Source organism: Cygnus atratus, chromosome 9 (assembly GCF_013377495.2).
Source record: "Cygnus atratus isolate AKBS03 ecotype Queensland, Australia chromosome 9, CAtr_DNAZoo_HiC_assembly, whole genome shotgun sequence".
In the NCBI taxonomy this organism is placed as follows: Eukaryota; Metazoa; Chordata; class Aves; order Anseriformes; family Anatidae; genus Cygnus; species Cygnus atratus.
The window spans coordinates 19,345,990-19,361,361 of NC_066370.1; the positions used below are offsets into that span (position 1 = coordinate 19,345,990).

General features: G+C 44.2%; 1 protein-coding gene across 5 annotated transcripts in view; it reads right to left on the reverse strand.

The window, feature by feature from the left end:
- Positions 1-6,686, reverse strand: part of KCNMB2 (potassium calcium-activated channel subfamily M regulatory beta subunit 2) — a 129,118-nt gene extending 122,432 nt beyond the window's left edge. For 4 of the 5 annotated variants that reach the window (XM_035557240.2, XM_035557239.2, XM_035557238.2 and 1 more), the window contains exon 1: positions 6,441-6,646. In XM_035557240.2, coding sequence (XP_035413133.1) covers positions 6,441-6,478 — 38 coding nt within the window. In that variant the 5' untranslated portion in view covers positions 6,479-6,646. Of the gene's footprint in view, positions 1-6,440; positions 6,647-6,667 lie in introns of those variants that run through there. The other variant, XM_050712508.1, reaches the window with a different exon arrangement.
- Between the last annotated feature and the right edge of the window lie 8,686 nt (positions 6,687-15,372).

Genomic DNA, 15,372 nt, shown 5'->3' on the forward strand with positions numbered 1-15,372 from the left:
GCTGCACAACTCATATTTAAGTGTTTGCAAGTGTTGCCATTCCCCTCCCACTGAAGTCAGTGGGGCCTGCTGCTGTGACCAACTTCACCCCACCCTTCTGCAGGTGAGAGCAGAATCGATGCTGTTACCTCTCCAGCACGGCAAGGCCCTTCCTTCTCCCAGTTCTCCCAGTAACACGCAGCCAAGTGCTGCATCATTTCCAAATGACCCACGTACCTGAAACTGGTGACCCAAGTAGACGAGAAACAGGCAGGGCCAGGATACTGTCAGATATTCAGGATTAATTTAATTAACCTGGGTTATATTTGAATACGCCAATACTGGCCTTTCATAAGACATCAAGGTTTTGGGGGCCCATCTGGCGAGTAAGGTCCACAACTGTTAATGTTTGTTCTGTTTTTCAGAACTTCTGCCTCCTAACATACAGATGCAGTCTGTTCCCCAATTAAAAGTTAAAGTCGGAATAACGGTATCCATGCAGTGGAGGAATACATGTCACTGAAATGGTATCACAGGCTGTTGTGGAAAACTGGGTATTTTCCAAAAAGCTGTAAAATGGCTAGTGTTTGCATGCACAACCTTTCTTTTGCTGGGAATATTTCAGCTTTTCAGATGTCTGAAAACACAAAGAGCAGCTGTGCATGTAGCCTGTTAGCTCCCCTCCAGAGCAGGATGACTGCTCATAAAGCAAAAGCAAACACTCCAAACTGGCTTCATCTAAACCACCCTGCATCGCTGCTGTTACTTGTCTACTAATAGAGGGCCAGCTGTCTAGTCAGTGAAACAGAAGCATCAAATTACAGAAATCATATAAAATGGAGCCTGGGAACCCCTTAAAGTCACCTGGTCCATCTGTTGCCCTAGGGTACAGTCAGCTTTACCTTTGCTAATTCCCTCTGGTTTCTCTAACCTGTTCTCAACAACCATCAGTAAGGGGAGATTCCAGATTTACCCACAAACACGTAAAGAGTAAAAGATGTGCTAACAGCTGAACAGCTAATAGGTTCTCTCTGTGAGGTTGGTCTGTTGTAGAAAACATTCACTGCTGAAATATCTGTGTGGTTTGCTAATGCTCCAAGGAAACATGCAGATCCTTTGGAGACATGCAGATCTTAGCACTGGAAAATGGGAAACACATGCTAATTTCTGCTGTAAGGTTGTTAGTAGTAATCTGCATGGGTAAATTTTTGGCAAGATGGGACTTTTTTGGACTAATGTACTTATGCGGTTGCCTTTAAGAGCATAATTGTAACAAATGTGATTAGCCTACGATTCTCCAAGAGAGGCTGCACTGTGAAGGGGATGTGAAGGTTTGCTTCCAACTTCAGCCAGGCAGCACTCGTGGCCGCTTCCTTTAATTAATACACCAAGGCTGTTTAGGCTATACAATGGTGAATTACATCCTGTGTTTGGTGCATCATCCTTTTCTTTCCCTTCTCCAGCCCTGGTGGGTCAGGACCTGTGACAACAGGGCAGTCTGCAAGCAGCAGGACCTTGGTGAGACCTCCCTGTGCCCTGGCTGCGTGCTGTGCCACTGCCCCTTACCAGCTTTGGTGCTGGGCCGTAGCTGGGAAAAGCCACGTCGTTGCACTGGAAATGACACAGTGGCAGGTACGGCAGGAGGGCAGCACAACATGGAAAAAGTGCTATCAAGCTGGCACCCTTACGGTGTCCAAACTAGTCAATGCTAGAGTAATTGTGTCAGCACGTTATTGATGGTTTCTAACATCAAACGTCCACATCTTAATTCCAGTCAAATTAGCTGAACCCCTAAATATTCTTGTGTATGTGCAAGGTGGGTGTAATGAATGTCTGTACGTGGCCGAGATAAGACAGCGTGAAGAGGCTTACGTGGAAGAGGCAATTCAGAACTAATCCCAGGCTCTGCTGCATGGCAGCATCTCTGAATGCCTTATCAGCTAGAGATGAAGAGCAAGCGACTCTTGGACGTTACCATCTATGCAGTTTCTGAATTGTACTAGCCATAAAATCTTTTAAGCATTTTTTCCAAATCCACATATTTCACAGGAAAATGGGGAACAAACCAGTAATGGAAAAGAGCAAGTGTAAGCTAGTTAATAGGCCATACTGCCATTTACACTCAGGCTGAATGTAAAAAGCCTTTTTAGAGCAGTTTTAAGGAAAATGAGAATCAATCCTTTTGAACCTATGCTGTTTTACACAATCTGAGGAACTCGCACAAAATGGGTATTCCCTTTTTCAGCTCATGGAATATAAACCACAGAATATTATTAAAAATATATATATTTCTAGATCTGCTGTGCTTAATACTGTGAAATTCCATGATTCCAGGGATACAGAGTACCCTTCTAAAAGCTGCTTACCCATATCAGGTACTGCAGGTTTTACCATCAATTCCTGACTTACTAGCAGCTCTCTACAACAGCTCAGCTTTTTGTGGCCTCATATTCCAGTATTTTCCTATCCTGAAGCTTCCTAACTTACATAGCTTACATAACTTATAGTCGGATCCCCTCAACCTAGGTTTCTTCAGTGAGTGAATAAAGCTGCTGGAACTTTTCATCCCCAAGCAAATCTGATGCTGGTTTTCTATATTTCCCTCCAACCTGTTACATACTGTATGCTCTGCTTTCCTACCTGCACACATTAAGGTTTCAGCAACCAAGCAAGAAGTCTCTTCACTCTTGCATATCAAGCAAAACAATGTTAGCAGTGTTAGGTCAATATACAAAAAAACTCTTCTCTTGCTAATTAAAATTCCCTGTGCCCAGTACTGTATGTATATATATATATATATATATATAATAACAAATATATATATTACTTGTTTCCTAACCCAGGATTCCTAGAGTCTATCTTATTTTCACTTTCTGGTCTGGCTTAAGAAGCATTAAAATTAAAGAAGGAGGCTAGTCAAGATCTGAGGCTCTGAGGGGTTGCATTTTTTTTTTCTATATGACTTATCCTTCTGTTTGGTAATTGCTCTTTTTTTTGTAGATCTGGTTGAGTAAAGCCTTTCCCTGGGTACTTTAAACCCATTTTAGAATGAGGCCTGGAGAAAGAATCAGGAAAGATGAAAGTATGAGCAGAAATTATTGGGCACAGAGAACTTGAGCTAAAACTCTAAGACCCCAAACTTTCAGATACTTTTTAATGTCTGCACACGTATCAAGAACAAAGTATTTATTGGAAGATAAATGTTGCCAGTAGTTCTCAATAAATTACCAGAAGTTTTGGATATGCAATAAATTGGACATTTTTTTCCACTTCTTTAAACACCACAGTATAATCAGAAATAGATAACTGCTGGTTTCAGCATAGCTTCATACCATCCAGGAAATAAAGTGTCAGACAAATCTTTTATGTAAAAGCAGAAATTTCATTACGAAACAACAACTGAAACACTTCCTTTGAACTGCAAATTATGCTTAACAAAGACACTTGCCTTTCAAAATCTCTGCTTTGATTCCTGTCAGATGCAGAGGCAGTGATATATGACATGACATACATCAGTTAACTCTCAGCATAAAAAGATGTGATGATTTTTCTCTAATTGAGGGGATGGGAAAGCAACTTTTTTTTAATGAGCTTGAGAAATGATTTTAAATGGCTGTCAAATATTTGGCATCGATTAGTAGATAATTCAACTGAATGGAAGATATTCAAATTCTGGTTTTGCCCATTCCCAATGCTTTGCTTTTGAAAGTATTTTACTTTCTGACATTTCAGGCATTTATAGAATAGTTTTTCCTTTTATTTATATATATATTTATATATATATATATATCCTATGTTCAAATTTGCCTGCTGACTTCATTATGCCATTCTTATAATTTCTGGGGAGACCAGTCACCTCTTCTCTAATGGTGTATTCCAATTTAGAGGTTTCAAAGTAGTTCTATTTTATTTTAATTTCCCTGTGTTATGCTGTTTGTTTGTTTGTTTTCTCCTGCTGTAGTATTTCTTTTTCTTTATTCCCCACTGACTCTCAGCATGTTTTTATATAACAGGTGGATATCGTTTTGTGTACTTTTCTTTCTGTATTATTTTTCTTAAACTTTGGATTCTACAATTAGCAAGATCCTGCCTTTCTCTTTTAGAAATCCAGCTAGAATAATTTGGGCAAAATGTGAGGAGCAGAGGAACTTGTAACTCTGAACTGCTCACAGCAGAAAGCCAAGGTCTGAGCTCCAGCTGAGAGCTCAGGAGAGAGAGGGTGGCTGGTCCTACCTTGCCCTCAGTACCTCACGTGGCTTTGCTGACCGCATGCATAACCAGCAGGTTATTTCTATGAGGCCAGAATCTGCTCCTTCAGATTTTACACAGGCTGGAGGCAGCATTTCAAGTTGTGTTAAAAAAAACAAAGCAACAAACTGGAACAGCAGTGGAAATAATCCCTCATGTAAGTGAGTTTAAAATCAGGCTATGAAAATAACTGTATAGGTTAGTAATGATTGTACATCCCTGTTTCTGTCTGCATCAGTGGTTCAAGATTATAAATATAACTGAGCTGTCTTCCTTCTGTGTTTGTTCCTGACACAGTGCTTTCTCTCTCTTCCCTGGATACCAGGCTTGTAGTTGGGAAGTGTGACTGACTCTGTCTCAGTGCAGCGTAAAAAAAGCAAACCTCTGTAGCAAGAAGCATATTGGAGGCCTTGGTGGAGGAGGAAGGCTGTACTCTGAAAAAGCAAATGTTCAAAGGAGCCATAGCTGCTGCTTCGAGCAGAGTGACTCAGCCCTCTGGGCATGGGTTTGCCAACATAAATGCAGTTTAACTCAGCGTTTCCATGAAACCGATGAATTGACTGTCATAATTTGAGGTCTGCTACTGCCATGTAAAAACTTCCATCCGCTTTAGTGAACTTTTTGCTGTGGAAAAGGGAAGAATAAAGCCAGCACATTTGATTTATCATCCGTGCAATGCTGCTATCTAACTAACAGCAAGACATAGAAGCACTGTATGAACAACCAGTAAGGCAAAGTTCCTGTCTTAAGGACTTTTGGGTCTACATGGGAGAGGAGATCAGGCAGGAAGTGAACAAGAGCAGCCAGAGGTGGTGTGACTGACTCAAAGGTGATTCAGATGTCCCAGTTCAAGGCTTGTCCTTGTCCTAAGACCTTTGCAGAGCTAAAGTCCTCTCATAAGTTACATATCCTTCACTCAACAAAACGCAGCTCTGCTTTCTTGTACATCACAGCACGGAAGAGTGTTGTGTCTGGTCTATGTGAAGAGAATAAACTAATCTAGGAAGTGTGTAGACGCTACAAAATATTTTGGGAACTCTTTCACACATGAACTACCTTTGTGCACATCTGAGAGCACAGTAAATAACATTGATTTCTTTTTTTGGCAGCTGAGTCTGAAAACCTAGCTCTAAAAATCATGATAATGCAGCTGGAGACCAAAAATATACTGTAAGTGTGCATGCAGAACTAATGTGACTTGGGGTTTGACATTGGAAGCAGTCTGTAGACAAAGAATGATTTTTCAGAAGTATTTGTTGAACAGTATGGTAAAAACCCTACATCTCAGTAAGTTTCAACATACTTGAAAGATTATTTAGAAAACAGAAAGAAGGGGTATCAAGAATGTTTATTTTTTTAATGCCTGATCTTGATGCACATGAGCAGTCTTGTTTGGATACAAACCCCTTTCTCCTGGTAAACCTTTGCCACGTTTGTACAATGCAATAACCAAGACTCTTTTCATCTACCCAACTGCCTGATATGGCACCCTATGGGTAAAAGATCTGAATGTCATCAAATCCTGTACTGAATGGTTTTCCTTTAAAGACACCATTTTCAATTTATCTCAAAGTCCAGCTTAGCTCTTAAGTATCTCTTTTACGCTGGTACCACCAAACTGTATCAACATTATAGGATTATGAAGTGGGATCACTTACCCTGTCAGCTCTGTGCTAGCATTATGGCTTCACATTGATATTTCCAGCAGAGCAAATGCTGTATTTTATTAGTTACAGAGATTCATTGTGCATCCAGAAACTGCCCTCTGCACCCTGCTTTCATAATAGGATTCAGTACAGCTGAGCAAATACAACCTCTATAATATATGAAATACAAGAAGATAATAGGAGCAGGATAAACCCTCTGATTAGCTATAGTGTGCACTGTGAATCAGAAATACAGAGATGCTTTGCAAGATGGGGAAAAAAGGAAGAGGGCAAATGTACTTAAGGTCTGCCATGAAGGCCTAGTAAACCCTGCTTAAAGGATTTCTATCCTAACCAACTCTGTAATCTATACCAAAGGCCTGAATGAAATCACTACTTCAGTATATTTTCAAGCCAGACTTTAAATTCTTAACATTGCAGTCAAATTGCAGGGGAAGACGAAACAAAACAAACCAAATCCAATGCACTAGTCATTAGCAACCTCCAAATAATGAGCTGACAGCAATCCCCCAACCCAAACAGCTTGATCTGGTCGTTTCTACTTACCTCCATTTGTCTCTTGGATATTTAAAGCAAAGGCTCATTTTGTCCTGCAGATTCGGTGCCGCTGCTCAGTATTATCTTGCCTGATCATAAAAAGGCTTCTGACCAAAAGGAAGAGGAAAGCGATACGTAAAACAAACACAGAAGCCCAAGAGGAAAGCTACACCCAAAAGACCAGCACTAATAGCAACTGAGAGACAGGGAAGGAGAGAACACTCCCAGTTACTAACTTTTTCCATTGATACATCTGCTACAAAACAATTTTGCTGCAAACTTCTCTTCCTTCTTGCAAGCAATGCTTTGCTGTTTTTGTAGACTTCAGATAAACTGCACAATGAATGTGGGGTTGGTTTGTTTGTGGTTTTGTGTGTGTGTGTGCTTTTTTTTATTATTATTATTTTTGTCTTCCTTTTTTGGACCAAGTAAGCAAATTAGTGAAATATGAACTAGAAACTCAGCTGACCACTTTAAAAGCATAGTGCTAGGCAGCAGTTATCACAAGGTGCATTTGTCCATACTTCAGTTTTTTGTTTTTAATTCAAAAATCCTCAGTAGAAGCAGAGCGATATTTGAAACAGCTGCCTATGGGACTTTCTGGCCAGAGAGCCCTCGTGCCGCAGAGGTGAATGTTTAGATGATTAATAACTTAATTTTTTAAGAGCTTGATGGGCAGGCAGGGAAAATATGCCACACTGTCCTTGCCTCAGAGGTATTTTTAGTGCCAAAAAAGAACTTCCTTGAGAAGTAGAGCCGATGATTTCACCTCTAAAGACTTCAGGACCGGAGGGACTTGCAGGGGGCAAAGCGGGATTTGCTGCTGCAGCAGGAGCCGTTGGGCCCCGCTGTGCCCTCACACCGTCCCTCGGAGGATTTCAGCCTCTCCAGGGCTGCTCCTTGGTGTAGGTCACTGAGTAGCAACGCGTGTGTGCCCACAACGGCTGTATGGAAACTTTTCTCACTGACATTTAATATGTGGCTTGGAACAAATAACAAACAATTTGGCCTGAATTAAAAAGTTTTGACAGTTCCATTTTGCCAAGTGTTAGTCAGAAAGGAAAACTGATGGATGTGTCATGTTTGAAAATTCCCAGGGTGTAGGAAACTCATTTGTTTTTAAAAAGTTAGGATCAGATTCTCCCCTTGTTTCAGAACAAATCTGGACCTATTTCGGGGAGGCTGATGGAGCTGCACTGACAGAAATTAAGGTCGTGCCATTTACCAGGGTAAATGAAAGCTGCCTGGAGCCCAGTCAGAAAGTGCTGCGTACAGCAGCAGAGGTGGGAAGGAACAGCTGCGGACAGTAGGGCTCACACCGGTCCCAGTAAAGGTAATTTTAACATGTACACGCACACACACATACCCTCCTTTAACTCTCCTGGCGACATCTTGCTGTTGCAGCTTTCCATCTCCACACACTGAGGTGATATGTTGATGTGTTTTAAGAGTTATTAGTCACAGGCCAGGTATAAAGCTGTCAAGTTGACTCATGGGGAAAAGGTGTCTTCGAGTCTCCGCCTGGGATGTTCTGAGGCCTAAAGGCACTTGGTTCCCAAATCCTCTTAGGCCCAAGAGAGGCAGAAGTGTCCCCAGCCCTGAGCGACCCGTTTCCTTTGGTCGCTGCTCTTTGGGCAGGAGGGAACCTCAACCAGAAGGCAAAGTGCAGCAGACACATCTCCCCACAGATGCCATGCGGCCTCATGCAAACACCAGAGCAGAGTCTGGCCAAGGCCTGTACAAGGCCTCTTTAAACACTGTACAAGGGGTGAGAACAGGTTTCAGAGGAGAGGGCTGCCGAGCTGCATCTCTGAAGTCCTTGCATACAAAACCAGACCTTTGCTAAGCCCGGAGGAGCAGCCCCTTTTTAAAAGTCTTTCTGGGTCATTTCTCTCTGTGCTCCTTTTCGTCCGGCACAACAAGGAGTTACGTGGCAGCTTGCTTTTTTTCCCTTTTTCACTTCTCTCTCAGAAAAAGCATCCGGCAATGCTGTCTTTGGGGCTGGTTAAAAGCTTGACACACCAACTCTGAATAATTGAGCCAGGTTAATGGCAGAGCATCATTTACATGCCTTTCAATTACTTTTAATGAGCCTGGTTGGTGCAGGTGTTTGGAGTAATTGCCAGCTATAGATTTATTTGGTTTTGTACTTGCTCGCTGTTCACAAAGCTGGCCAACTTAGAACGGAAAATCACCGGAGTAATTCCAGCACAATTATATTTAAGCTACTGGTTTGCAAAGGGCATTTGTGTAGGTTGGAGCAGAATATTTTCTTCCTTGTTATGAATGCAGCATTTTCAGCACTGTAGGTGACTTTATCAGGATTACCAGACCCTGCCATACACACCAGCAAGGGTATGGTTTACAGCCAGCCCTGAGGTTAGTTACCACCAAAGCAGATGGAGTTGTCCTCTTCTCTTCTCTCTGTAGCATTCTCTGTATTATCTTTACTAATGCTTGAGTATAATACATTTCTGTTCTAATTAGTTGCAATTATATAACTGCATCTTACTCTGTGGATACCCTTCCTTTGCAGTGCTGCTTGCCTGCCCACATGGTGACCTGGTTTGGGGACTTTAATGGGCAGAAAATAAGGCTGCAGATATCTTCTCTGCCCATTCAAGTCCCTGAACCAGGTCTCTAAGAAGGCAGACAGCAAAAATGTTTGCATAAGGGAGGTGGTAGGCATGGCCTGCTCAGGACACTGTGTATGGGGAAAGGAGGAGAGAGGAGTCAGATTATCCCGTTTGACTGTTAGATTGTCTAACTGTTGGACTGGACAGTGACTGCAGGCAGATGAAGACACTGCCATCAGTCCACATGAGAACTGGTCGCTCTGTTGCTGCACTCACATTGCCAGGAGATACCCGGTGCCACGGCAATTTGACACCACACTGAGTGGAAGCATTTCTGGCCAGAGCCCAGCTCAGCAGTGCACTTGTCAGGCACCCAGCCCTTGGCCGTGTTGGCTATTCCACGCTGTGCCTACACAGCAGGAGCTGTGGTGGGAAGCTGGGCCCAGCTGGGAGGGTGCTCAGAAGGATCAGGGCACCAACAAACAGACCCTACTCTGCTGTCTGCACATGCTGCTAGTGCACTGGCAATGTGGGTGTATTTTTAAGCCTGCTGGCCTTACCGCAGGGCAGTTCAGTGGAGCTAAGGACAGCTCTAGGCCAGCAGTGCTGCAGTCAAGCTTTAATTCTTCAAGACAAGGTCGTTACTGATCTGCTCTGCTTGCCTTGCTGACATGTTTTGCCGATCAACTTATTCACTGAGTGTGGCCCTTTGCACAGCAGGGAGCTGCTACATTGGGAAAGAGAGTTCTCTGTGAAGCTTTAAGTAAGATTTGTTTTCTTTTTTCTTTTTTTTTTTTGTGCATTTGGAAGAAGCTCTGTGCTGACATGTCAACATGATTTTCTTCCATCTGTATGTGTTTATCCTTGAATTAGAACAACTCAGAAGCCATATAAGGGGAAAATAATTTTAGTCCATCTAATACATCTGGGAGGTCAAATTCAAGATTGGCCGCTATTACGTATTTTCTAGAGGTAATGTTCTAGATGTGTTGCTTCTATTACCTTGCATAGAGGATTTTTTTTAGCTCAATAGCTAAAAAGGAGGTTCAGAAGCCAAAGGAGGTTTGCAACAGTCTTAGTCTCACCACCCTCCTGGTAACTATAATGCTACTGTACCACCCTCATTCATCTCTGCAGTGTTGACACTTTCTCTTCCAAAATCAACTTTTAATAAATGTTGACCATCCCAGTCAAATTCTTTGTTCTACTGTTGTTCATGTTTCCTACTGACAGACCCTCTAATTGCATTTCTCTTTCTTTCTCTCTCTCTCTTTTCTTTCTCTCTTTATTTCTCTTTCTCTCTCTTTCTCTTTTTCTTTTTCTCTTTCTTTCTTTTTGTTTCTTTCTTTCTTTCTTTCTCTCTTTCTTTCTTTCTTTCCTCCTCTCCTCTCCTCTCCCTCCCTTTCTTTCTTCTTTCTTTCTTGACACAGCTTTGCAGCTGAAAGTGCTATAGGCTTGCCTGTTTAATATGACTATACAAACCCCATCCATGGCTCTGTGGAGGATGAGCGGTTTGCAGACTGCAGCCTGATGGCTATCTCTGTTTCTGTGCCACGCTTCTGTCAAGCTGAAAGCATTAAGTACCTTCCTCTTTGACAGCATTAGAAGGCATTTCCACAATGGTGGAGTTTTATGGCTAAGTCTCATTATCAGCTCTCCCGGTGGTGTGGGGATGGACAGGGGCAGGATTTCCAGTTCATAGGACAAGGTGATTCACCCTTAATTGACAGATTTTCAAAAGAGCCCGACAAAGCTGTATTGAGCATTTGCACAACTTTGGCCTTAACTGACTTGCTTGGAGTCATCAGTGAACAAGTCTGTGACTGTCAAATTGACCCTGCTAACTTGAAGAGAGAGTAGATGCCTCGCACGGTGTTACAGACTGCACTACTGCAATTTGACAGTATAGACTCCGATGTTACAAACTTGGGTTTCTCCACAGTTAAGGCTACAGGTTATCTGACAGCTGAGGAGACACTCTCCAAGTCTAATTTTCAGATTTATGTACTCAGACTTTGCCTGCTAGTCTTTCAGCTCTCAAAGCACTTCAGTGGCTTAGGCCAGAGGCAGCATATACGTTAATATGGTCAGCTGTTTTATGTAACATAAATACATGTAATGTGAGGTGATGTCCATTGCAATGAAGTACTAATGAACTCCACAGAAAGGCGGAGCCGATTGTAGTCAGCTTTGTTTGGGAACAGAGATCAATGCAAATTAAATTTGTTCTCACAATAGCAGCTGGAGCCCTGGGAAAGCAGAAAGGAGCTGGAAAAGGGCATTTTAGAAAAGATGTTAAAAAGTGATTTACAGGAGATTAAAGGGTGACATAAAATACTAGTAACCATAAAAAGCCCGGAGGCTACTCTATAATCGGTGAAGCAAGAAAACCTACTCTTGGGAAACAAAAGGGGAAAATAGAAATAGAGAAATCGACCTGTACTGAGAGGGGGGCTAGATTGTAAATTCATTGCAATCAACAGTAACTTTCCCACAACAGGCCAAGCCGGTATTGCTCTGTTGCAACTGTTGCACAGGTATCTCAGTGGTGCAGAAAATGGTGGAGGGCATCTATGCTGCTACTTTTAAAGAGGCAAAATATACTGTCCTTTGCTCTGCAGACAGGATTGGGAATGATGGATCTCACCTACCCCTTGAGGCTGCCAGGTAGCTACAGTGCTCAGGTCAGCAGGCAACAGTAAAGTTAATTAAGTGCAATGATGTGATGAGGGTGAAAGGTGAGTTAGTGAAGGAGGGGTTGAAATTTTCTCTTCCATTCAGTAAAATATTAAAGCCTCTTCACATTTTTTCCCTTCCCTTCCCTTCCCTTCCCTTCCCTTCCCTTCCCTTCCCTTCCCTTCCCTTCCCTTCCCTTCCCTTCCCTTCCCTTCCCTTCCCTTCCCTTCCCTTCCCTTCCCTTCCCTTCCCTTCCCTTCCCTTCCCTTCCCTTCCCTTCCCTTCCCTTCCCTTCCCTTCCCTTCCCTTCCCTTCCCTTCCCTTCCCTTCCCTTCCCTTCCCTTCCCTTCCGTTACAGCTTCTTCACGTTGTTATTTGGCTTGGCCTGGCCTGGCCCGGCCTTGCCTTGCCTTGCTTTGCCTTCCGTAAAATCACAGAATCACAGAACTGTAGGGGTTGGAAGGAACCTCAAGAGATCATTGGGTCCAACCCGCCCTGACAAAGCAGGTTCCCTACAGCAGGTTGTCCAGGTAGGTGTCCAGATGGGCCTTGAATATCTCCAGAGAAGGAGACTCCACAACCTCCCTGGGCAGCCTGTCCCAGTGCTCCGTCACCCTCACCGTGAAGAAGTTCTTTCGCATGTTGGTGCGGAACTTCCTGTGCTCTATCGTGTGGCCATTGCCCCTTGTCCTGTCCCCACAAACCACTGAAAAGAGGTTGGCCAAATCCCTTCGTCTTCCACGCTTAAGGTATTTATAAACATTGATAAGATCCCTTCTCAGTCTTCTTTTCTCCAGGCTGAACAGACCCAGGTCTCTCGGCCTTTCCTCATAGGGGAGACGCTCCAGGCCCTGTATCATCTTTGTGGCCCTCCACTGGACTCTTTCCAGGAGATCCTTGTCTTTTTTTGTACCGGGGAGCCCAGAACTGCACACAGTACTCCAGGTGAGGCCTGACCAGGGCAGAGTAGAGGGGGAGGATCACCTCCCTTGACCTGATGGCCATGCTCCTTTTAATGCACGCCAGGACCCCCTTGGCCTTGTTGGCCACCAGGGCACACTGCTGGCTTATGGTCAACCTGTCGTCCACCAGGACCCCCAGGTCCTTCTCTGCAGAGCTCCTCTCCAGCAGGTCATCCCCCAACCTGTACTGATACATAGCAGTTGTTCCTTCCCAGGAGCAGGACTCTACACTTGCTCTTGTTAAACCTCATTTGGTTTCTTCCTGCCCAGCTCTCGCTGAATGGCAGCACAGCCTTCTGGCGTGTCAGCCACTCCTCCCAGCTTTGTACCATCTGTGTACTTGCTGAGGGTGGACACTATTCCCTCATCAAGGTCATTGATGAAGATGTTGAACAAATGCTAAATGTTCAACATTTAACACAATGTTAAAGCTTTTTCACACTGTTATTTGGCCTTCCCTTCCCATCCCTTCCCATCCCATCCCATCCCTTCCCATTTTAATCTTTTTTAAAGAGAGATCCTGAACACTCTCTCTCCACGTTTCCAATACCACATACACTATAGTTTTGTGATGTTTGACTATACTGCTGATCTTCCAGAGACAATCTGTGTGAAAAATTCATTCTGCAGGGATCACGTTGTCCAAGGAGGTCATCTTCTCAGGCAGCAGTTTATGGCAGCACAGTGAGTCACTGAAGTGAGACAGCATTTCTTCCGAGGGTTAAAGAGAGGGTGTGAAAAGCCAGTCTCCCAGTAAGCAGATAAAAACTACCCAGACTCTGAGACTCAACCTTGGATAAGCATGTGTGGACTCCTCAGAGGGAGAGATCGCATTTCTCTACCTTTTTAGGTCAACTTGTTTGTTTATGGTTGACCAAAGGAACCATTCTGTGGTATAGTTTTGGCTGCCCTGGCATCGTGTGCTTGATTCCCACTGCCTTGCAGTCCTCCCAGGCCGTGTGGGATGGCTGGCGTGGGTTTTGGTGGCCCTGAGATGAGGGTGGCAGCACCCTTGGTCCCACTGAACCGTAGCCCTCACAGCCAAGCGGACCTCCCCAGAATGGCTCAGCCTGACCAGAAAAACGCTTTCTTAGCGAACATAGCTTCCTTAGGATGCTTCAGGGGAGTGAATTCGGTGTGACAGAATTTTACAAGTCACTTGAAATGAAAGGCCTCCTTTGACTGGAGAACAATTTTGAACAGTCACATTACAATTTGGTATTACATAATATGTAGACCAAAATGTAAACTTTCACGAGGTTCAGCCTGTGCTTCTGATCCTGAAACGGCTGGAATACGCGATGAAAACAGACAGAGAAACTTGTGGAGCTCCCCTGGTGCCAGGGACCCTCGTGTGAAGCCGCCCGGCCGCACCCGGCACGGCGCCTGCGGGTCCCGCCATGAGGCCGGTCCCGCCATGAGGCCGGTCCCGCCCGCCGCGCGGCCGCGGCACCACAAGATGGCGCTGTCGCCATGGCAATGAGCGGCCGCGTGTGTGGGCTCAGGCAGCGGCCTGAGGCAGCGGCCTGGAGCTGAGTTTAGGGGTTTCAGTGTCACTTCTTGTCACCCCGGCCCTGTGTGCACATCCCGGGCTGTGCCTGACCCTGCCTCCCCACATCTGGAGCCGCGGGCTGGTGTCCCGCCTGGCCTCAGCCTGTCCCAGTCCCTGTGGCCCTCATGGACATCCTGAGCCGCACCTGGCTCTGGTTCCCCTCACTTAGGACCACGGGCTGGTGTCATGTCCCGTCCCCATCACCCCGAGCTCCCCGATGAGGGAGGCCCAGCCAGCACAGGGGTCTGTCTCCCTAATGGCCTCCTGGCCCCCTTCAACAGCCCAACATGGCTTTAGTTCATCATCCGCCAACGGTCTGGCAAGGTGCAAGCCCAATTCCGTGTGTGCTGCTACTGCCTTTCCGATGGGGTTCAGGCCAACCCACTCAAAACGCAACTGAAGCTTTCTGTTGACTTTCTAGATTACGTTAAACACACTTTGAAAACAAAAAATACATTAATATTGCGGCCAGCAGTGTGGCAAGAATTATAGAAAAAAAAAAAAAAAGAAGGCTTTGAAAGAATATTGTGGGGAAAAAAATGATTTTGTACTCTACTGCAATATCTTTGTGTTAATAGATTGGCCCTATGAAAGGAAAGCAAACATAAACTTGACAACAACTGGGTATAACTGCACTTGTGAAGAAAAATGGGTACTTTTGTAGGGCTGACAGGAAATCTCAAGTTTGATGTGTAGGGGCCTACAGATCATCCTTACCAGCGCAGCATCAAACTCACTCCCTTGCTTCCAACAAAAGAACGTATTTCCATCAGGTTCTTTCAGAAAGAATATGCATTTCCTAATGGAAGTTAGGTTTTTCATAATTTGATGTGCTTATTGATTTCTTGAAGGTTACTATTCCTCCTACATTTTATTCCCAGTTAAGCCTACCTGGATAGGTAGAAACAGCTGAATTTTTCTTTGATTCCTGCTAATTTGGCCTCATAGTAATTCGTGGCAAATGCTTCACAAGTTAATTATGTGTTCTGGGAAACAAGATTTCCTATCATCTCTTTTACTGGCTGTCGCCATTTAGTTTCATTGGTGCACCTCTTGTCAATAGAGTGCAAGGCACAGTAAACCCTTACAGACTCTTTTCCATTTGTTTTTCATAAACATCTTTTAATGTCAGTTCTAATTCACTTCCTACTCCTCCTAACTTTAATTTGATCTGT